This window comes from Nomascus leucogenys, chromosome 5, assembly GCF_006542625.1.
Source record: "Nomascus leucogenys isolate Asia chromosome 5, Asia_NLE_v1, whole genome shotgun sequence".
Classification (NCBI taxonomy): domain Eukaryota; kingdom Metazoa; phylum Chordata; class Mammalia; order Primates; family Hylobatidae; genus Nomascus; species Nomascus leucogenys.
The window spans coordinates 42019389-42041770 of record NC_044385.1 but is presented as its reverse complement, the minus strand read 5'-3'; the positions used below and the strand labels follow the sequence as shown (position 1 = coordinate 42041770).

General features: G+C 36.6%; 1 protein-coding gene across 9 annotated transcripts in view; it reads left to right on the top strand.

The window, feature by feature from the left end:
* Window positions 1-22382, top strand: part of DOCK7 (dedicator of cytokinesis 7) — a 234757-nt gene that overhangs the window by 101690 nt on the left and 110685 nt on the right. For 8 of the 9 annotated variants that reach the window (XM_030812931.1, XM_030812929.1, XM_030812928.1 and 5 more), the window contains exons 16-18: window positions 1846-1916; window positions 5811-5949; window positions 7424-7525. In XM_030812931.1, the coding sequence (XP_030668791.1) occupies window positions 1846-1916; window positions 5811-5949; window positions 7424-7525 (312 nt within the window). Of the gene's footprint in view, window positions 1-251; window positions 1022-1845; window positions 1917-5810; window positions 5950-7423; window positions 7526-22382 lie in introns of those variants that run through there. The other variant, XM_030812935.1, reaches the window with a different exon arrangement.

The following is a 22382-nucleotide window of genomic DNA, read 5'->3' as shown; positions in this document are numbered from 1 at the left end:
TAGAATTTATTTTTGAGGTTTGGAATTCACATCTCATGTTTTATACTAGTTCATTTCTGCTGAAGGAATGAACGTACTATGATAGTTGATGAAAAGATACTAGATTGTGAAAATAGATTCTTGGTCAGCGTATATGTGAGTTGCCATATGAATTTGAGCATATGACAAATGTATATGTAGAATAATCTATTTTTTATTGTTTACCTAACAAACTCTTCCTTGTCTTATCGTATATGTGGCCTCCACTACAGAGCCCCAGCTGCACCCATCCTATACTGACAGTTAGACCACTCCCTCTTTGGTGCTACCATAGCATCTTCTCACTTCTTTCATGGGACTTTATCACTTGATGATTCTATATTTCTTAATTTTGCCCATTAGATTGTGAGCTCCTTGAGGGCAGGGACGATGTCTTACTCGTATCTATATCTTGACTCCTATCACATTTTTGGATAAATAATTCTCAATCCATATTGCTGAATGATTAAAAGTACATGTCAAATGGTCAAAAAAGGAACACTGTCTGCTTTATGTCATATTATGAAAATAAACAAATTATTTTGTGACAAGTGATAGCTTCTCAGAGGGAAAAAAGGTATTGCATTTCTTTACTTGTGTGTTATTAGTCATATGAAAATACAATGTTTTTATGTATGAAATGGCTGATTTGAAAGAGTATATAAACATAGACATACTGTGTTTGCCTTTTTTAAAAAAAAGGGCTGTTTAGATGGGTCCTAAGATAACTTTTTGATAATGTAATATTGACATGATGAAATTGTAAACTTCATAATTCTGGCACAGGAATAATTTATGAAAACATACTAAGGTATTTGTAAATTGATGAAATAATATATATCTTAGGAAAGTCATAATTACTACACTTGTACAAACCCTTAAAATAAAAGAGCCTGCTTGAAATGTTGCAAAAAGAAACATAAATACCTGCTAATATGCCCTTCTAATTAAGGATGATGCCAATTAATCTGTTTGTATAAATAATAAACTTTGAGTTGTTTTACCAGTTGTGTGGATGGAATTGTCTGACATGTTCACATATCTATTCATGCATATGTAAAATGGCTATACAGACTTTAAAAGTTTAATCTCTGGCTAGATAACACTGCAAGTCTGTCTCACATAGGAATTAGAGCTATAACCTTGACATTGAGCCGTTTATCTAATCAGCTGCTCTGATTAACCACAATATTCCTGTTATTACTCCAGAAGTCAAGAGACAGATATACAAGGCTGAATTACTTTGCCTATAAAGTTATTCCAAAAGTGGTGGATTAAAAAATATATAATGCAAAATATAAGAATGGAGCTCCTCCTCTATTGTAGAGTACCTTGAAGGAAATATTAGAAGCAAAGGATACATAGCTTGACCTAAAATAGGATTTCTGATATCATATATAATTTATATTTGACTTTCAGAATGACTCTGCTGTTTTAGTGTTGAAGCCAACAATTTGTATAGTAGGTTTATGCCACTATTTATATTTCTTATATAAGTTCCAAATAATATGCTACATCTGATTTAAAAGTGAATTCTTCATCTTCTTTAAGAAAAAGGAAAGAAATGTATCTAATTTCCCAGTAGATATAAATAAAATTGATAGAAACTTTTGAAATATTTAAATGTCAGATGGGTCTGTTGTTGAAAAGAAACTTATAGTTAAGCAATTGAACTTTTTGATGAACGTCAGTAGGCACATTGTTCTTCATTGGGCTGATTTTGCCCATTTTTCTCAAATAGTTATTAAATCAGACAAATTCTTACATAGATATGAAACATCCAGCATTTACTACAACAAAGTTTCAACATGCTGTTATTTGTTTCAGGTAATCTTTGGTAAATCTAGCTGTTCAGAATTTTCAAAGGAAGCCTATACAGCCGTAGTATATCATAACAGGTACTGAATTCAAATATTTCTTTCAAAGTTACTCACTTCTCAGTGGCATTGTTAGCACTCACATTAGTGTGTTTACCAAATGCTTTGCTGCACTAAATGTGCCAAATTCAAGGCTGACATCAGAGTTATAATTTTCAACCTGTGGATGCACAGCCATTCTCTATTGACATCCCAAATATGACTTTGTACACCAAACATCTTTTCTATCGAATTCTCTGATCCTTTCATTTTTATTATATTGTTATTGATTATCATTGTGGCCGCTGGTCCTTTGGTCTTTCCCAGTTATTTCCACCTGACACTTTGTAGTAACTTAACCCTTTACTAAGCTTGAACACATTAGTCAGTTAAATTGGTGATTTTACCAGTATCCATTAATTCTTTGATTTAGTGACTTGTCATTTTTCTTCCTTGGGAAATTGCTAACTTTGGATAACCTTTAATTTCTGCTTTCTTTTGGGGGGATTATTGAATACTGTTGGAGAAAAATCACAAAATTGTACGAATCAGACTATCACAAATTGATGTTATTGTATCATATGATAGGGCTACAGCAATTCATTTTATCTTTTTTTTTTTTGGCCCCACAGCTCTTTTATAATCTTATTGTCATGGTTTTAACACTTTGCCTTCATTTAGCAGTAGCTATAGGAGTTTCTTCTAGCTCCTACTTCTTTTCTGTATGCTTTACTCTCAGCATTCCTATTTATTAAGACTATCCAACTTGAGATGGTCCATCAACTTCTTTACTCTTCATCTCAAATTCTCTATACTGATTTGCCTTTCCTTCTGTTTCAAGGGGAGTAATGGCCTACTCCCTGTTAAATGTGAATCTTTTCACCTCGGCTTTCAAATGATCCTTTTAACCTCTTCCAGAATATAAGTCAATCATGTATCCCGTTTCTTGCAGCATTAGTCTCCTGCCTCATTGGCTCTGTCTCTTATTCTCAAAAAAAAGCGTCTGTTTCCATACTTAAAAACACAGCAATCCTTTCTCAGTGCTGTTGTATAGTATGTATTTTCCTTGCCCTTCTTAAAACTTTCTTCTTTCTTATCTTTATATTGTGGCCTTGTCTTGGGCTTCCTTCTACCTCTTTGAACACTTCTTTTTTTTTTCTGTGGTATTCTTTTTCCCATAAGTGTAAGGCATTCCACACAAAACACTAAAGTTTTGCCCTTAACCCTCATTCTTAATGTATTGTTTTCTTAAATAATCGTACATGTATCTCTCAGAGTTACATTCAGTGAAAATGCTACTGCTTTAATATTTATGTGGATTGTTTCCAACTCTATTTTTAGTAAAACCTTCCTTCTGAAGTACAGATATGTATTTTTAGTGGCCTATTGGACATACTCATTTGGATGCCCTGCTGTCTTCTCTGTGTTCATGTATCTATCCCTGACTTTTGTCCTGACCCTATGTCTTTCTTACTCTCCATTTTTATTAATGGTACCACCATTTTTCCAGTTACTCTGGCGCAAAATTTAAGACATCTTTGTCTTTCCTCTTCTCTAATATTCAATCATCTGTTAAGTCTTGCTGATTTCCTTTATGCTTTATTACTAGAGATAACCTGTGCTGTCCTGTTTCTGGGCCAGTCTTGGTTTTTTTTCTATTATAATACCAAATCCCTTTATTTATTGCACTCCTACTCATTCTTCAAGGTCCATATCAAATATTACCTCCTAAGTTACAATTCCCTGATCTCAAACTTGAAGTAATCTGTTCAGCTTGTTTTTGAAGCACATAACCCTATATGCTGTATACCAGGGGTCGGCAAACATTTTCTACAAAGGACTGGATGGTATATATTTTAGGCCTGTGGTTATATGGTCTCTCTTGCAGCCATTCATCTATGCCATTATAGTGCAAAAACAGCCATAGACAGTAAAGTTACAAGTAAATGGGTGTAGCTGTGTTCCAATAAAGCTTTATTTATGGACATTGAAATTTGAATTTCATATAATTTTCACATGTTGTGAAATATTCTTTTTTACCCCCAATCATTTAAAAATGTAAAAACCATTCTTAGTTTGCAGGCTATACAAAACCATGCAGTGAACTATTTTTAGCTCACAGGCCATAGTTTGCCAACCCCTGTTTTATAGCATAGCTATTGATATATGTGTGTCTTACTTATATTCCTACTAAGTTGCCTACTTTTTGAGGGTAATTTTTTTTTAATGTTCATCTTTAAAACCACCACAAAAGTAATGCAATGTTTAGCCAAAGGTGGGCAATTAAACCTACTTATTGAATGAATAACTGTCTTAGATATTTAATTTTCAATAAAAGTCTTCACATTACGTGATTTTTAGGACAGAAGTGAACTAAAACACTGAATACCAGGAAATATATTGATAAAGAAGATAGTAATTTCTAAAAATTATCCCATTTTATTGCTAGGTCTTTATTTTTGTTCTCAGCATTAGTGGAATTAAAATGACTATGCCATCTGACATTGTTGGTAAACTCAACTTTCTCGTAATTCAGTGGTGATTGGTGGGATTAGTAATAAGATGCCTAGTGTCTTATTTTTTTTTACCAAAGTCATCAAGTTCTCAGATGGCTAGCATTAGCTATCTTTCTTGTTTATTATCAAAAGCCTTGTTCTACTTAATATTCCTGTGTTCAAGTCTATACCTGTTAATATTTTTGAGGCTTATTTGAGATGGAAGGATATTTGACCTATTAACATCTAAGGAAGAAAACCTGATTGGTGGGACAGACCTCACTTTAAAGATAGTTGGAGCAATATGGTTTGGTTGCATTTTTGTTGAATATAATTCTGAGAGATACTCACTGAATATGGAAGGTTGGGATGCTAAGGTTTTATCCCTTTTTGTTATGAATAGCAGCCATGCTTTTCTATAAAAGCACCCTCTTGGGATTATTCTCAGTGAATATTGAGAAGAAAGTGTCATTGGTTTGGTCAAACAAGATATTTGATGTATTCTTAAGAGTCTGGAAGCGCTTCTAAACTGAGGCAAATGCAGTTTGTGGGCATTTCCTGATTTTACTGGTTTTTTTGTTTGTTTTAGCGGTCAATTCTAGTCCATATTTAGGATTTAGGTAGCTTTTTTTATTTCTTCAACAATGAGATGGTTGATATAAGACAGTCTATAGAGCAAAACTTGATCTTTTTTTTTTTTGGTCTCACTCTGTCACCTAGGCGGGAGTGCAGTGGCAGGATCATAGCTCACTGCAGCCTTGAACTCCTGGACTCAAGTGATCCTCTCATCTCGGCCTCCCAAGTAGCTAGGACTTTTTTTTTTTTTAATTTTTTGTAGGGACGAGTCTGGCTATGTTGTGCAGACTGGTCTCAAACTCCTGACTCCAAGTGATCCTGACGCCACAGCCTCCCAAAGTGCTGGGATTACAGGTGTGAGCCACTACACCTGGCCTCCAATGTGATATTTTGATACTTAGTTGTCTAAAGATGCCTTTTTTCCCACTTTTTTTTACAAAAGGATGGTAAACATTAGTTTTAATATGAAAGCATTCTCCTATGAAGGAAAAATGTTTTATGTAATGTTTATCAGAATTGGCTCATAAATAGAGAACTCCTTACCTTAGTGTCCTCTTTTATGCAGCTTCCAATCTAATGGAGATCTCAGGATCAAGGTGGTGATTATTAATGAACTTTTAAATAGTAGGATTACTCAGCCCATTAAGAAAAATGGGATGAGAAATTTCAGAAACAGTGGCAGCTGTCTTATATGGAAGTAAGATTCAGCTATTTAGAGATTGGGGATAAAGAAAAATATTTTGGACTAGAGGAAAAATTAAACATGAAAACATGAATCTTAAAATTTTAAAATTATTCAAACATACAAATACATTATTTATTTTGAACAAATTACTGACTGTTGATTTTTTTTTTTTGTATGAAGGTCTCCTGATTTTCATGAAGAAATCAAGGTTAAGCTTCCTGCTGCTTTAACTGACCATCATCACTTGCTTTTTACTTTTTATCATGTTAGTTGTCAACAAAAACAAAATACTCCTCTTGAAACACCAGTTGGATATACAGTAAGTCCTTTTGGTTGAATATTTAGATCAAAGAGCTAAAATAATGGTGATATTTAAGAAATAATTGATATTTCTTGTTATTTGTGTTTTGTTTTTTGTTGTTTTTTTTTTTGAGACAGAGTCTCTGTCTCCCAGGCTGGAGTGCAATGGCGTGATCTTGGCTCACTGCAACCTCTGTTTCCTGGGTTCAAGCAGTTCTCCTGCCTCAGCCTCCTGAATAGCTGGGATTACAGGTGCCCGCCACCATGTCCAACTAATTTTTTTGTATTTTTAGTAGAGACGGGGTTTCACCATGTTTGCCAGGTTGGTCTCAAACTCTTGGCTTCAAGTGATCTGCCTGCCTTGGCCTCCCAAAGTGCTAGGATTACAGGCGTGAGCCGTGGCGCCTGGCCTGTTTCTTGTTATTTGAATATTCCTTGTCTGATTCCCCACAGTTACGAAGTTGCATTGATTAGGAAGAGCCATTATAACAAGAAAATGCCCATTAATGTAATTAGCTAATGTAATTAATTGATTTTTTAACTAACATGTATAAACACTTGGGTGTTGGTTCTGATTATCAGGTGTATACCCAACAATGCAGTATAAATATAATAGGTTCATAGACTCTTCAGCAGATAATGATTTTAATATAAAATGAGTAAAAGAGACTATTGGAGAAGAAATTAAAACCCTTGAGTATTTTTCAAAATTATGCTTTCCAGCTTAGCATAACCCCATCTCTACCAAAAATACAAAAATTAGCGAGTCGTGGTGTCGTGCACCAGTGATCCCAGTTGCTAGGGAGGCTGAGATGGGAGGATTGCTTGAGCTTGGGAGGCAGAGGTTGCAGTGAGCCAAGATCGGGCCACTGCACTCTGGCCTGGGCGACAGAGTGAGACCCTGTCTCAAAAAAAAAAAACAAAAAAACAAAAAAAATTACCATGATTGAATTGCAAAGATAAACCTAAGATGAAGGATGTCATGGTATAACACAGTTCTGTCAGAAAAATTATGCTTTCAGCCAAAAGAGAACAGCCAACATTTGATTCATTATTTTTGTCTCTTGCAGTTTGTGACATGAGGTTTGCTCTAACTGTAAGAAAATAAATTTATGATCATACTTTTTGTTTCTAACACTCCTGTCTAATGAATTATTTCTTTCACTATTTACATTGAAATGATTATCTCAGTTTTAAAATAGATTTACTTCATGGCTTTTTTCTAAGACCAACTTTTTGCCTCTAGATTTTAATATTACATGGTTAGTAATAATAATGTTTTGGTGATATCCTCCTTAATGAAATTTCATTAGGGAAACTTCTCTTTAGAGGGATTATGAAGGCCTATTATTATTATTACTTATATAATTAAATCCTTTAATGTTTGATGATATGAGACAAATTTGGCTTGTACCAAGTTCTTAAAACGTGCTAAGTAATTATTTTTATAGCAAGCGTATTTAAAATAAAATTGTTTTCTTTTCATTTAAAAGTGGATACCAATGCTTCAGAACGGACGGTTGAAGACTGGCCAGTTTTGCTTGCCAGTCTCATTGGAAAAACCACCACAGGCTTATTCTGTACTGTCTCCTGAGGTCAGTATCTCCCATGTTGACATTCTCCAGATTGAATGAAATGGGTTTTTTACTATAAAGATGTTTTTACCAAGCAAACTCTTGCCATTTCTTCTACTTAAAGTTTATAGATAATGAAGGAAAAGTATTTTCTCCCGTGATTAAAATTCTTTTACATAAAACTTAAAAGCTTTTATCCTGTTTTTAAATTTAAATTTAAATTTAATTTTAAATTTAAATATCCTCATTTTAAAACCAAAATAATACATGGAATGTAAACTCAAAAGATCATTTTGGAGAATTTTCATACTGTAACTTGAGAAACTTCTTTAAATAAATGAATATTTCTTTTTTTTTTAGTAGACTTAACATTTCGCTAAAAGACTAGAGGAAGAAAAACAGATTTAAGTTAATTTTTTAGAATCTTTTTGTAATTGAAGATCATGTGAATGAAAACAAAGTAGCTGTGAACCTGTAATACAAGAGATATTGGCAACTTTGATGATTACATATGTGATTTGAAAGACTTGTAACACAAATATTGGAAAAATCTCAATCAAGAATCAATAGCCACCGTTCATAAACCAGAGTTCCTCTTGAGAGAAACACAATGGTTGTCAGTGTCTCTTAATGATTTTGAATATAACTGCTGGTAAATGTTACTCTAAAATATGTTTTGTGAATATTTTCCTGGTGGCATTTGTTTTCAGAATACAATTCAAAATGTATTCACAAATAAATTTGTATGTATTTTTATTTTTTAAAAACAATTCAAGGCTATTGCTCTTATCTTACTTCTCACTGTTCTCTGTCACTCACTTTTGATAGCCACATAGCACAGAGCCTCTGCTATTCCTCACACATGAAAAGTGCATTTCCATTTCAGGCCCTTTGCTCTTCCTTCTGCTGGCAGTGCTCTATTACAAAGCCTGGTTCTTCAGTTTACTCGGACCTCTACTCAAATATCACCTCACCAAGGAAGTCATCTATGATTATTCTAAATAGCAGCCTCTCCCACTTTATCTCTTTATTTTTCCTCATGTCATTTATCATTGACTTTATGTTTAAAATGTTTTTTGTTTATTCTCTATAGAGTATAAACACTATGAGGGTAGGAACTTTGTCTGTCTTGCTCAATGCTGTCTACCAGTATTTAGAACAGTACTTGGCACATCATAGACACTCAATATATAATTATTAGATTAATGAATAAAGACAGTAGAGTAAGAAATATGACTCTCCCTCCTCCCAATCTTTCATTCATTTTTCGAGGGACACATCTTTTCAGTGATGACTTTTTCGTGTGACTTTGTTATACAGAAAGGTGGCCATTTGTCAGAGAGCATTATGTTTCAAAGGAGATGTTTTAAAAGAAAATATATTTTTATTGAAGTTAAGGATTTGTTTTTACTTAATTACAGTGCAAGTTCAGCTTTCTAAAGGGAGACTCATGATTTTCTTCTAGCTACCATACTATATATGCTCACAGATCAAGAATATGGTGATAATTTGGATTTGACCTTAGACATATAATATAGCTGCTTGATATGTGAAATAAGCCACCTGATTAAGAGCCAAAACTTTTGTAAACAGTTGACCCTTAAACAACATGGCAGTAAGGGGTGACATCCCTCCTCCGTAGCATGCACTTGAAAATTCACATATAACTTTTGACTCCCTAAAAACTTAACTACTAATATAATGGCTTACTGTTGACTGAAAGCCTTACCAGTAACATAAACAGTTAATTAGCATGTATTTTGTATGTTAAATGTATTATATACCATATTCTTAAAGTGATATAGAGAAAAAAATGTTCTTAAGAAAATCATAAGGCACAGAAAATATATTTACTGTCACTAAGTAGAAGTGGATCATCATCAAGGCCTTCATCCTCATTGTCTTCATGATGGGTAGGCTGAGGAGGAGGAGGAAGAGTAGGGATTGGTCTTGCTATCTTAGAGGTAGCAGAGGCAGAAGAGGTGGAAGAGGTGAAAGGGGAAGCAGGCACACTTGGTGTAACTTTACAGAAATACATCATAATTTCTGTCTGACATTTTTGCTTTTTCATTCCTCTAAAAATGTTTCCAGAGCAGGATGCAGTGGCACACCTATAATCCCAGCTTCTTGAGAGGATCACTCGAGTTCAGGAGTTCGAGGCTGCACTTTGCTGTGGTTGTGCCTTTGAATAGCCAGTGCTCTCCAGCCTGGGAAACATAGCAAGACCCCATCTCTTTTAAGAAGGTGTTTCTGGCCAAGTGTGGTGGCTCATGCCTGTAATCCCAGCACTTTGGGAGGCCGAAGTGGGCAGATCACCTGAGGTCAGGAGTTCAAGAACATCAGGGCTAACATGGCAAAACTCCTTCTCTACTAAAAATACAAAAAATTAGCCAGGTGTGGTGGTGGGCACCTGTAATCCCAGCTACTTGTGAGGCTAAGGCACGAGAATCGCTTGAACCCGGGAGGCGGAGGTTGACAGTGAGCCGAGATTGTGCCACTGCACTCCAGCCTGGGCGACAGAGTGAGACTCTGTCTCAATATAAAAAAAAGAAAAAAATATTTCTATGTGGTGCCAATCTTTATTCCATCGTTTGTTTTAGTTTCAGTGCCCTTAGCACAGATGGGTCCATGTTTTAAAAGAAGTGAAAAGCAGTCTTGAATAACCCTTCTGCCATGTTGTATAATGTCAGTTTGTTTTCTGACACTGTTTCTTCTATGTTTTCTGCCTCAGTGTCTGGCCCTGGTTTAAAAGCACTCCTCTCCATCAAGTCTTCTTCTATTAATTCCTCCAGTCTGGTGTCTATGAGCTCGTGAATTTCTCCTTGGAAATCTGTATCCCTCACTTCTTTTTTTTTCCTTTTTGCCATATCCACAATTTATTTCATGATTTTCTTGACTGGTTCTGTCATAAAGTCTGTGAAGTCATGACAACCTCTGGACACAGTTTTCTGCAGCAGGAATTTATTGTTTCAGGCTTGATGGCTTTTGTTAGAACAATGATAGCATTTTCAGTGGTATAATCTTTCCAAACTTTAATGATGTTCTATTTGTTGGGGTTCTCTTCATAGCATTCACACTCCTTTCTATAGAGTACCAGGTGTGATGAATCTTAAAGATCCTTATGACTCCCAATCTAGAGGCTGAATTAGAAACATGGCATTTGGGGGCAAGTAGAAGACTCTGATGCCTTCTATGTTGAACTCATGGGGTTCTGGGTGGCCAGTGGCATTGTCTAATATCAGAATAACTTTAAAATGCAGTTCCTTACAGCCAAGGTACTTCCTGATTCCTCCCTTTTTCCATACTGTTCTTCCTTGTAACTGTATAAAATTAGGATTTTTAAAAATTATGGTAAAAATGCTTGGCGTGGTGACTCATACCTATAATCCCAGTGCTTTGGAAGCCTGAGGTGGGAGCAGGAGTTCGAGTTTACAGTGAGCCGTGATTGCACCACTGCACTCCAGCCTGGGTGACTGAACAAGAACCTGTCTCTTCAAAATAAATAAATAAATAAAAATATTATGGTAAAAATATATAGAACATAAAGTTTATCATTTTAATTTTAAGTGTACATTTCTGTAGCCTTAAGTATATTCACAGTGTCCTGAAAACAAGCCTTTTAAAACTACTTTTAAAATGAAGTATTTGTATGCCAAAATATGACATTATTTATTTTATGAATTTAACAAAAAGCTTATTGCATTGTTTTACTAAGATTTAGTGTTTCTGGTATATGTAGTTCCTATTTCATTCACTTTCTCTGCTTTATAATATTATTCAGTTCTTACCTCTTTGAAATCCATTCTCACAAAATAAAGCAATTTTAAAATTAAAATTAGGTGGTTTAATTCTATTGCTTATGATCAAATAAAACATTTCCCTGGCTTTTTCTTGCATGTAGACATAATCCAAGTATTTTTTTCCCGTGACCTACAAATCTCTGAATGATTTGGCCTTTTCCACTTCTCCAACATCATCATCTACAATCGTTACTACATCCCTTTCTCTCTGCACTGACAGCTTCTTCCAAGCTTTTTTCTGCCTCCAGCCCTTTGAATTTTCTCTTTTCTTTTCTTGATCTTGATATAGCTGAGTCTTTTTCTTTATTAAAATTGTAGACACAGCAGCATCTCCTCAAAGAAGTCTTTCTTCACTGCATGAATTTGCAACCTTTCCCTCCTCCATGCTGCTGATACACACTCTGTTTCTTTTTAATTCTGTTTTATTTACTCAACAACATAGCCACAATCCAACTCTGTATGTAGGTAATTGTGTAGGAATAATTTAAATCTTTATATACCAAATTTAGCAAAGTTAGCTCTCAGAAGAGGTGTGCGATTATGAAAGGATTTTTGTTATTTTTTTAAAAATCTATATGCTTTTGAACGGCAATATAGCATAATCTTCTAAGGCTTTAATCCTGGCTCCAACACTTAATTGTGTGACCCTGGGCAAGTTTCTTAATCTCTCTGCTATGGAACAGATTGTTTTCCCCCCAAAAAATCATATATTGAAGCCTAACCCTCAATGTGATGGCATTTTGAGGTGGAGTCTTTGGAAGGGAATTGGGTTTAGACAAGGTTATAAGGGTGGGGCCTTTGTAATTGGATTAGTGCCCTTGTAAGAAGAGACCAGAGAGCTTGACATCCCCTCTCCCCCAGTGTGGGTATACAAGCAAGAAGGTGGCCATCTGCAACCCAGGGTGAGAACCCTCACCAGAAACTGACCATGTTGGCACCTTGATCTTAGACTTTCAGTCTCCAGAACTGTGAGAAAATAAATATCTGCTGTTTAAGTCACCTGTTTCTGGTACTTTGTTATGGCAGCCTGAGGAGACTAAGACACTTTCTGTGCCTCAGTTTTTTCATATGTAAAATGAGAATAATTAATACTTATAGTAATTGGTTGTATTGATGATTGAATAATAACATGGAGAGCATTTGGAATAGTGCCAGGCACTTGGAAAGTGCTATGGAAGTGTTTGCTACTATTACACCATTGCTATTGCCATTGCTTATTAGAATATTTTAAGATAACATTTTTCACTTGAGCATGAATCGAAATTACCTAGAGGGTTTGTTGTAACACTGATTGTTGAACCTTATTTCCCGAGTTTTTGTGACAGTCGATCTAGGTTGGGGCTTGAGTATTTACATGTCTAACAGTTTTCAGATGATGTTTGTGCTGCTGATTCTCAGACCAAACTTTGAGAACTGTTATTTTTTATTTATTTTTAAGTTCTGGAGTACATGTGCAGGATGTGCAGGTTTGTTACATAGGTAAACATGTGCCATGGTGATTTGCTGCACCTATCAACCCATCACCTAAGTATTAAGCCCAGCATGCATTAGCTATTTTTCCTGGTGCTCTCCCTTCCCCACACTCCCCTCAACAGCAGGCCCCAGTGTGTATTGTTTCCTTCCCTGTGTCCATGTGTTCTTATGGTTCAGCTCCCACTTATGAGTGAGAACATCCAGTGTTTGGTTTTCTGTTCCTGCATTAGTTTGTTGAGGATGATGGCTTCCAGCTCCATCCATGTTCCTGCAGAGAACATGATCTCATTCGTTTTTATTGCTGCATAGTATTCCATGGTGTATATGTACCATATTTTCTTTATCCAATCTATCATTGATGGGCATTTGGGTTGATTCCATGTCTTTGCTATTGTGAATAGTACTGCAATGAACATGTACGTGCATGTGTCTTTATAATAGAATGATTTCTGTTCCTTTGGGTATATACCCAGTAATGAGATTGCTGTTTCGAATGGATATTTCTGGTTCTAGGTCTTTGAGAAATCTCCACAATGTCTTCCACAATTATTGAATTAATTTACCCTCCCACCAACAGTGTAAAAGTGTTCCTATCTCTCTACAGCTTCACCAGCATCTGTTTCTTGACTTTTTAATAATCGCCATTCTGACTGGTGTGAGATGGTATCTCATTGTGGTTTTGATTTGCATTTATCTGACGATCAGTGATACTGAGCTTTTTTTCATATGTTTGTTGGCCACATTAATGTCTTCTTTTGAGAAGTTTCTGATCATGTCCTTTGCCCACTGTTTAATGGGGTTGTTTTTTTCTTGGAAATTTGTTTAAGTTCCTTGTAGACTCTGGATATCACACCTTTGTCAGATGGCTAGGTTGCAAAATTTTTCTCCCATCCTGTAGGTTGTCTGTTCACTCTGATGATAGTTTCTTTTGCAGTGCAGAAGCTCTTTAGTTTATTTAGATCCCATTTGTCAATTTTTGCTTTTGTTGCAATTGCTTTTGATGTTTTTGTCATGAAATCTTTGCTTGTGCCTATGTCCTGAATGGTATTGCCTAGATTTTCTTCCAAGGTTTGTATAGTTTTGGGTTTTACATTTAAGTCTTTAATCATCTTGAGTTAATTTTTGTATAAGGTGTGAGGAAGGGGTCTAGTCTCAGTTTTCTGCATATGGCTAGCCAGTTCTCACAGCACCATTTATTAAATAGGGAATCCTTCACCCATTGCTTGTTTTTGTCAGGTTTGTTGAAGATCAGATGGTTGTTTAGGTGTTTGGTCTTATTTCTGAGTTCTCTATTCTGTTCCATTGGTCTATGTGTCTGTTTTTGTACTAGCACCATGCTGTTTTGGTTATTGTACCCTTTTAGTATAGTTTGAAGTTGGGTAGCATGATGCCTCCAGGTTTGTTCTTTTTGTTTAGAATTGTCTTGGCTATATGGGCCCTTTTTTGGTTCCATATGAATTTTTAAATAGTTTTTTAAAATAATTCTGTGAAGAATGTCTACCGTAGTTATATGAGAATAGCATTGAATGTATAAATTACTTTGGGCAGTATGGCCATTTTCACAATATTGATTCTTCCTATCCATGAGCATGGACTGTTTTTCCATTTGTTTGTGTCCTCTCTGATTTCCTTGAGCAGTGGTTTGTAGTTCTCCTTGAAGAGGTCCTTCACTTTTCTTGTTAGCTGTATTCCCAGGTATTTCATTCTCTTTGTAGCAATTATAAATGGGAGTTCATTCATTATTTGACTCTCTTCTTGTCTGTTGTTGGTATATAAGAATGCTTGTGATTTTTGCACATTGATTTTGTATCCCGAGACTTTGCTAAAGTTGCTTATCAGCTTAAGAAGCTTTTGGGCTGAGACAGTGGGGTTTTTCTAGATATAGGATCATGTCATCTGCAACCAAGACGATTTGACTTCCTCTCATCCTATTTAAATACCTTTATTTTTTCTCTTGTCTGATTGCCCTGGCCAAAACTTCTAATACTATGTCGAATAGGAGTAGTGGCTGGGCGCAGTGGCCCATGCCTATAACCCCAGCACTTTAGGAGGCCAAGGCAGGCAGATCATTTGAGGTCAGAAGTTCAAGACCAGCCTGGCCAACATAGTGAAACCCCGTCTCTACTAAAAATACAAAAATTAGCCAGATGTGGTGGCATGTGCCTGTAATCCCAGCTACTAGGGAGGCTGAGGTGGAAGAATCGCTTGAACCCAGGAGGTGGAGGTTGCAGTGAGCTGAGGTCGTACCACTGCACTCCAGCCTGAGTGACAGAGTGAGACTCTGTCTCAAAAAAAAAAAAAAAAAGGGTAGGGGGGGAGTGGTGAGAGAGGGCATCCTTGTTTTGTGCCAGTCTTCAAGGGGAATGCTTTCAGCTTTTGCCCATTCAGTATGTTATTGGCTGTGGGTTTGTCATAAATGGCTCTTACTATTTTGAGGTATGTTCCTTCAATACCTAGTTTATTGAGAGTTTTTACATGAAGCGATATTGAATTTTATCAAAGGCCTGTTCTGCACCTATTGAGGTAATAATGTGGTTTTTGTCTTTAGTTCTGTTTATGGGATGGATTACGTTTATTGATTTGCTTGTGTTGAACCAGCCTTGCGTCTCAGGGTTGAAGCCTACTTGATCATGGTGGATAAGCTTTTTGATGTGCTGCCGGATTTGGTTTGCCAGTATTTTATTGAGGATTTTTGCATCGATGTTCATTAGGGATATTGGCCTGAAGCCTTCTTTTTTGTTGTTCTGTCTTTGCCAGGGTTTGGTATCAGGATGATGCTGACCTCATAAAATGAGTTAGGGAGGAGTCCTTTGCAGTTGTTTGGAATAGTTTTAGAGGAAATGGTGCCAGCTCTCTTTGTATCTCTGGTAGAATTCAGCTGTAAATCCATCTGATCCTGGGCTTTTTTGGTTGGTAGGCTATTTATTACTCCCGCATTTTTAGAACGTGTTATTGGTCTATTCAGGGATTCAACTTCCTGGTTCAGTCTTGGGAGGATGTATATGTCCAGGAATTTATCTCTTTCTTCTAGATTTTCTAACTTACTTGCAGAGAGGTTGTTTGTAGTATATTCTCTGATGGTCGTTTGTATTTCTGTGGGGTCAGTGGTGATATCCCCTTTATCATTTTTTATTGTGTCGATTTGATTCTTCTCTTTTTCCTTCTTTATTAATCTAGCTAGTAGTCTTTTATTAAGTTTTTCAAAAAAAAAAACACCTTCTGGATCTGTTAATTTTTTGAAGGGTTTTTTGTGTCTCTGTCTCTTTCACTTCTGCTCTGATCTTGGTTATTTCTTGTCTTCTGTTAGCTTTGGGTTTTTTTGTTGTCGTTGTTGGTTCTCTAGTTCTTTTAGTTATGATGTTAGGATTTCAATTTGAGATCTTCCTAGCTTTTTTTTTTTTTTTTTTTAGTCAGGGCATGGTGGCTCATGCCTGCAATCCAAGCACTTTGGGATGTTGTGGCAGGGGAATTACTTGAGGTCAGGAGTTCGAGACCAGCCTGGCCAACATGGTGAAATCTCATCTTTACTAAAAAAAAAAAAAAAAAAAAAAAAAAAATTAGCCTGGCATGGTGGCATGTGCCTGTAATGCCAGCTACTCAGGAGGCTGAGGCAGGAGAATCACTTGAACCTGGGAGGCAGAGGTTGCAGTGAGCCGAGATCGTGCCACTGCACTCCAGCCTAGGCAACAGCAAGACTCTGTCTCAAAAAAAAAAAAAAAAAAAAAAACTTTCTAGCTTTTTAATGTGGGCATTTAGTCCTATAAATTTCCCTGTTAACACTGCTTTAGCTGCATCCCAGAGATTCTGGTACATTGTCTTTTTGTTCTCATTAGTTTCAAAGAACTTCTTGATTTCTGCCCTAATTTCATTATTTACCCAACAGTCATTCAGGAGCAAGTTGTTCAATTTCTGTGTAGTTGTGTGGTTTTGAGTGAGTTTCTTAATCTTGAGTTCTAATTTAATTTCTCTGTGGTCTGAGAGACTGTTTGTTATTCTTTCAGTTATTTTGCATTTGCTGAGGAGTGTTTTACTTCCGATTATGTGATCAGTTTTAGACTAAATGCAATGTGACACTGAGAAGATTGTTATTCTGTTGTTTTGGGATGGAGAGTTCTGTAGATATCTGTCAGGTCCACTTGTTTTAGAGCTGAAGAGAACTGTTATTTTTAAAGGAATTTTAAAAAGCTGAAAACAAGTGTTCTAGATTGAAAGAGCTAATAGTGTTTATTGCTTTGATGGGTTTCAACTTACTCTGCTGGCTCTTTTTTTTTTTTTAAATGTTTCAAAATCTTTATTTTTTGCCTCAGAGATGTTGAATTTCTTTTTATTTATTTTTATGATACTTTTTAAGTTCTGGGGTACATGTGCAGAACGTGCAGTTTTGTTACATGTGTATACACGTGCCATGGAGGTTTGTTGCACCCATAAACCTGTCACCTACGTTAGGTATTTCTCCTAGTGCTGTCCCTCCCCTAGCCCCCCACCCCCCGACAGGCCCCAGTGTGTCATGTTCCCCTCCCTGTGTCCATATGTTCTCATTGTTCAGCTCCCACTTCTGAGTGAGAACATGTGGTATTTCGTTTTCTGTTCTTGAGTTAGTTTGCTGAGTATGATGGTTTCCAGCTTCATCCATGTCCCTGCAAAGGACATGAACTCATCCTTTTTTATGGCTGCATAGTATTCCATGGTGTATATGTGCCACATTTTCTTTCTCCATTCTATCTATCATTGATGGGCATTTGGGTTGGTTCCAAGTCTTTGCTATTGTGAATAGTGCTGCAATAAACATATGTGTGCATGTGTCTTTATAGTAGAATAATTTATAATTCTTTGGGTATATACCCAGTAATGGGATTGCAGGGTCAAATGGTATTTCTAGTTCTAGATCCTTGAGGAATCGCCACACTGCCTTCCACAATGGTTGAACTAATTTACACTCCCACCAACAGTGTAAAAGCGTTCCTGTTTCTCCACATCCTCTCCAGCATCTGTTGCTTTCTGACTTTTTAATGATTGCCATTCTAACTGGTGTGAGATGGTATCTCATTGTGGTTTTGATTTGCATTTCTCTATTGATCAGTGATGATGGGCTTTTTTTCATATGTTTGTTGGCTGCATAAATGTCTTCTTTTGAGAAGTGTCTGTTCATATCCTTTGTCCACTTTTTGATGGGATTGTTTATTTTTTTCTTGTAAATTTGTTTAAGTTCTTTGTAGTTTTGGTTATTAGCCCTTTGTCAGATAGATTGCAAAAATTTTCTCACATTTTGTAGGTTGCCTGTTCACTCTGATGGTAGTTTCTTTTGCTGTCCAGAAGCTCTTTAGTTTAGTTAGATCCCATTTGTCAATTTTGGCTTTTGTTGCCATTGCTTTTGCTGTTTTAGTCATGAAGTGTTTGCCCATGCCTATGTCCTGAATGGTATTGCCTGGGTTTTCTTCTAGGATTTTTATGATGTTAGGTCTTATGTTTAAGTTTTTAATCCATCCTGAGTTAATTTTTGTTTAAGGTGTAAGAAGGGATCCAGTTTCAGTTTTCTGCATATGACTAGCCAGTTTTCCCAACACCATTTATTAAATAGGGAATCCTTTCCCCATTTCTCGTTTTTGTCAGGTTTGTCAAAGATCATATGGTTGTAGATGTGTGGTGTTATTTCTGAGACCTCTGTTCTGTTCCCTTGGTCTATATATCTGTTTTGGTACCGGTACCATGCTGTTTTGGTTAGTGTAGCCTCGTAGTATAGTTTGAAGTCAGGTAGTGTGATGCCTCCAGCTTTGTTCTTTTTGCTTACGATTGTCTTGGCCCTGCAGGCTCTTTTTTGGTTCCATATGAAGTTTAGTTTTTCCAATTCTCTGAAGAAAGTCAATGGTAGCTTGATGGGGATGGCATTGAATCTATAAATTACTTTGGACAGTATGGCCATTTTCCTGATATTGATTCTTCCTATCCATGAGCATGGAATGTTTTTCCATTTATTTGTGTCCTTTCTTATTTCCCTGAGCAGTAATTTGTAGTTCTCTTTGAAGAGGTCCTTCATACCCCTTGTAAATTGTATTCCTGGGTATTTTATTCTCTTTGTAGCAATTGTGAATGGGAGTTCACTCATTATTTGGCTCTCTGCCTGTTATTGGTGTATAGGAATGCTTGTGATTTTTGCACATTGATTTTGTATCCTGAGACTTTGCTGAAGTTGCTTATCAGCTTAAGAAGATTTTGGGCTGAGATAGTGGGGTTTTCTAAATATACAATCATGTCATTTGCGGAGACAATTTGACTTCCTCTTTTCCTATTTGAATACCTTTATTTCTTTCTGTTGCCTGATTGCCCTAGCCAGAACTTCCAATGGGAGTGGTGAGAGAGGGCATCCTTGTCTTGTGCCAGTTTTCAAAGGGAATGCTTCCAGTTTTCGCCTATTCAGTATGGTATTGTTTGTGGGTTTGTCTTAAATAGCTCTTATTATTTTGAGATATGTTCCATCAATACCTAGTTTATTGAGAGTTTTTAGCATGAAGGGGTGTTGAATTTTGTCGAAGGCCTTTTCTGCATCTATTGAGATAATCATGTGGTTTTTGTCATTGGTTCTGTTTATGTGATGGATTACATTTATTTATTTGCGTATGTTGAACCAACCTTGCATCCCAGGGATGAAGCTGACTTGATCGTGGTGGATAAGCTTTTTGATGTGCTGCTGGATTTGGTTTGCCAGTATCTTATTGAGGATTTTCACATCGATGTTGGTCAGGGATATTTTCTTTTCTTTTGAAAAGAAAATTTTCTTTTTTTGTTGTGTCTCTGCCAGGTTTTGGTATCAGGATGATGCTGGCCTCATAAAGTGAGTTAGGGAGGATTCCCTCTTTTTCTGTTGTTTGGAATAGTTTCAGAAGGAATGATACCAGCTCTTCTTTGTAACTCTGGTAGAATTCAGCTATGACTCCATCTGGTCCTGGACTTTTTTTGTTGGTAGGCTATTAATTACTGCCTCAGTTTCAGAACTTGAATATTGGTCTGTTCAGGGATTCGACTTCTTCCTGGTTTAGACTTGGGAGGGTGTATGTATCTAGGAATTTATTAATTTATTCTAGATTTCTAGTTTATTTGCATAGGGGTGTTTATAGTATTCTCTGATGGCATTTTGTATTTCTGTTGGATCAGTGGTGATATCCCATTTATCATTTTTTATTGCGTCTATTTGATTCATCTCTCTTTTGTTCTTTATTAGTCTGGCTAGTGGTCTGTCTATTTTGTTGATCTTTTCAAAAAACCAGCTCCTGGATTCATTGACGTTTTGAAGGGTTTTTCATGACTCTATCTCCTTCAGTTCTGCTCTGATCTTAGTTATTTCTTGTCTTCTGCTAGCTTTTGACTTTATTTGCTCTTGCTTCTCTAGTTCTTTTAATTGTGATGTTAGGGTGTCAATTTTAGATCTTTCCTGCTTTCTCATGTGGTCATTTAGTGCTATAAATTTCCCTCTCCACACTGCTTTAAATGTGTCCCAGAGATTCTGGTAAAGTGTGTCTTTGCTCTCATTGGTTTCAAGGAACATCTATTTCTGCCTTCCTTTCATTATTTACTCAGTAGTCATTCAGGAGCAAGTTGTTCAGTTTCCATGTAGTTGGGTGAGTTTCTTAATCCTGAATTCTAATTTGATTGCACTGTGGTCTGAGAGACTGTTATGATTTCCTTTCTTTTGCCTTTGCTGAGGAGTGGTTTACTTCGAATTGTGTGGTCAATTTTAGAATAGGTGTGATGAGGTGCTGAGAAGAATGTATATTCTGTTGATTTGTTGTGGAGAGTTCTGTAGATGTCTATTAGGTCCGCTTGGTCCAGAGCTGAGTTCAAGTCCTGAATATCCTTGTTAATTTTCTGTCTCGTTGATCTAATACTGACAGTGGGGTGTTAAAGTCTCCCACTGCTATTGTGTGGGAGTCTAATTGTCTTTGTAGGTCTCTAATAACTTGCTTTATGAATCTGGGTGCTCTTCTATCGGGTGCATATATATTTAGGGTAGTTAGCTCTTGTTATTGCATTGATCCCTTTACCATTATGTAATGCCCTTCTTTGTCTCTGTTGATCTTTGTTGGTTTAAAGTCTGTTTTATCAGAGACAAGGATTACAACCCCTGCTTTTTTTTTTTTTGCTTTCCTTTTGCTTGGTAAATATTCCTCCATCCCTTTATTTTGAGCCTATGTGTGCCTTTGGCCATGAGGTGGGTCTCCTGAATACAGCACACCGACGGGTCTTGACTCTTTATCCAGTTTGCCAGTCTGTATCTTTTAATTGAGGCATTTAGCCCGTTTACATTCAGGGTTAACATTGTTGTGTGTGTGAATTTGATCCTGTCATAGATGTTGAATTTCTTATCTAATTAGTGTTGAAATTTGGTAATGGGGATTTGAATTTATTTGGTTTTATTTTCTGTACATGATAAAAAAAAGATAAAACCATAGGAAAGAAATCTCTTGTATTTTTCTATATTTTTTTTTTGTTTTGGTGAATCTTTTTTCATTTGTTTAAAAGATATTCATAATTGCTTGTTGAAACATTTTTAATGATACCTGCTTTAAAATCCTTGTCAGGTCTATCTAGCATCTATGTCATCTTAGTATTGGTGTCTGATGATTGTCTTTTCTCATTTCAGTTGAGAGTTTCCTAGTATTGATATGATGAATAATTTTAAATTACATCCAGGACATTATAGTTACCATGCGACTCTAGATCTTACTGAAATATTCTGTTTTAGCAGTGGGGGCCAGCGGTGCTGCTGTCAGGTAGAGGTGAAGGTCCACATTACCCACTCTGCCTCCTTTTACTTTCTAGGGTGGATCCAGTGAGGGGGCTCATTACTGGGTGAAGGCGGAATTTCAGGCTCCCCACGAGGCCTTTGCTGACCCCTTCCTGGTTGTGAGGGAGTGGGGCACCTTGTTACTGCTCCACATGGCCTCCACTGTCACCTCCGTTGGTTGGGGGCTTGTTATCACCAGGCAAGGGGCAGATTCTCAACTCTGTCTTCTTTGATAGCACCCCAATGTGTGTGGTGTGAGTTGGGGAGAGGGGTACCTCATTTCAGGCTGCTAAGGGTGGCTGCCTAGGCTCTCCATTCAGTGTAGGGAGGCGAGAGTGGGACCAAGATTTGTTCCCTTGTAGCTAGCTGGAATATTATTGTCTTTGGCCAGAGAGAGCAGGCTTTTCTTGGGGCTTTGTTTCTCCACTTCTTTTGGTGTTTCTGGGTTGCCATCCTCTCTAGCTCTCAGTCCAGGACATGTGAGGCAAAAGTAGAACCCAGAAAATGCTGCCTTGTCGTTTCTTGCATCCTGAGATCTCTAGCCTGTCATCATTTTTCTCTCTACCTTTCAGAGTCTTTATGTTCATTTGTATGTCAGGTTTCAGAGTTTTTAGCTGTACTTAGCAGGAGGAATAGAGAGAATATATGTACTTTTAAAAGTTATTTTTTATGAAATAACTTTGACATTCCTAGCAATTTACTTCTGAAAAAATGTTTTCGGCATGGCATGGTGGCTTACGCTTGTAATTGCAGCACCTTGGGAGGCCAAGGCAAGCAGATCACCTGAGGTCAAGAGTTCAAGGCCAGCGTGACCAACATGGTGAAA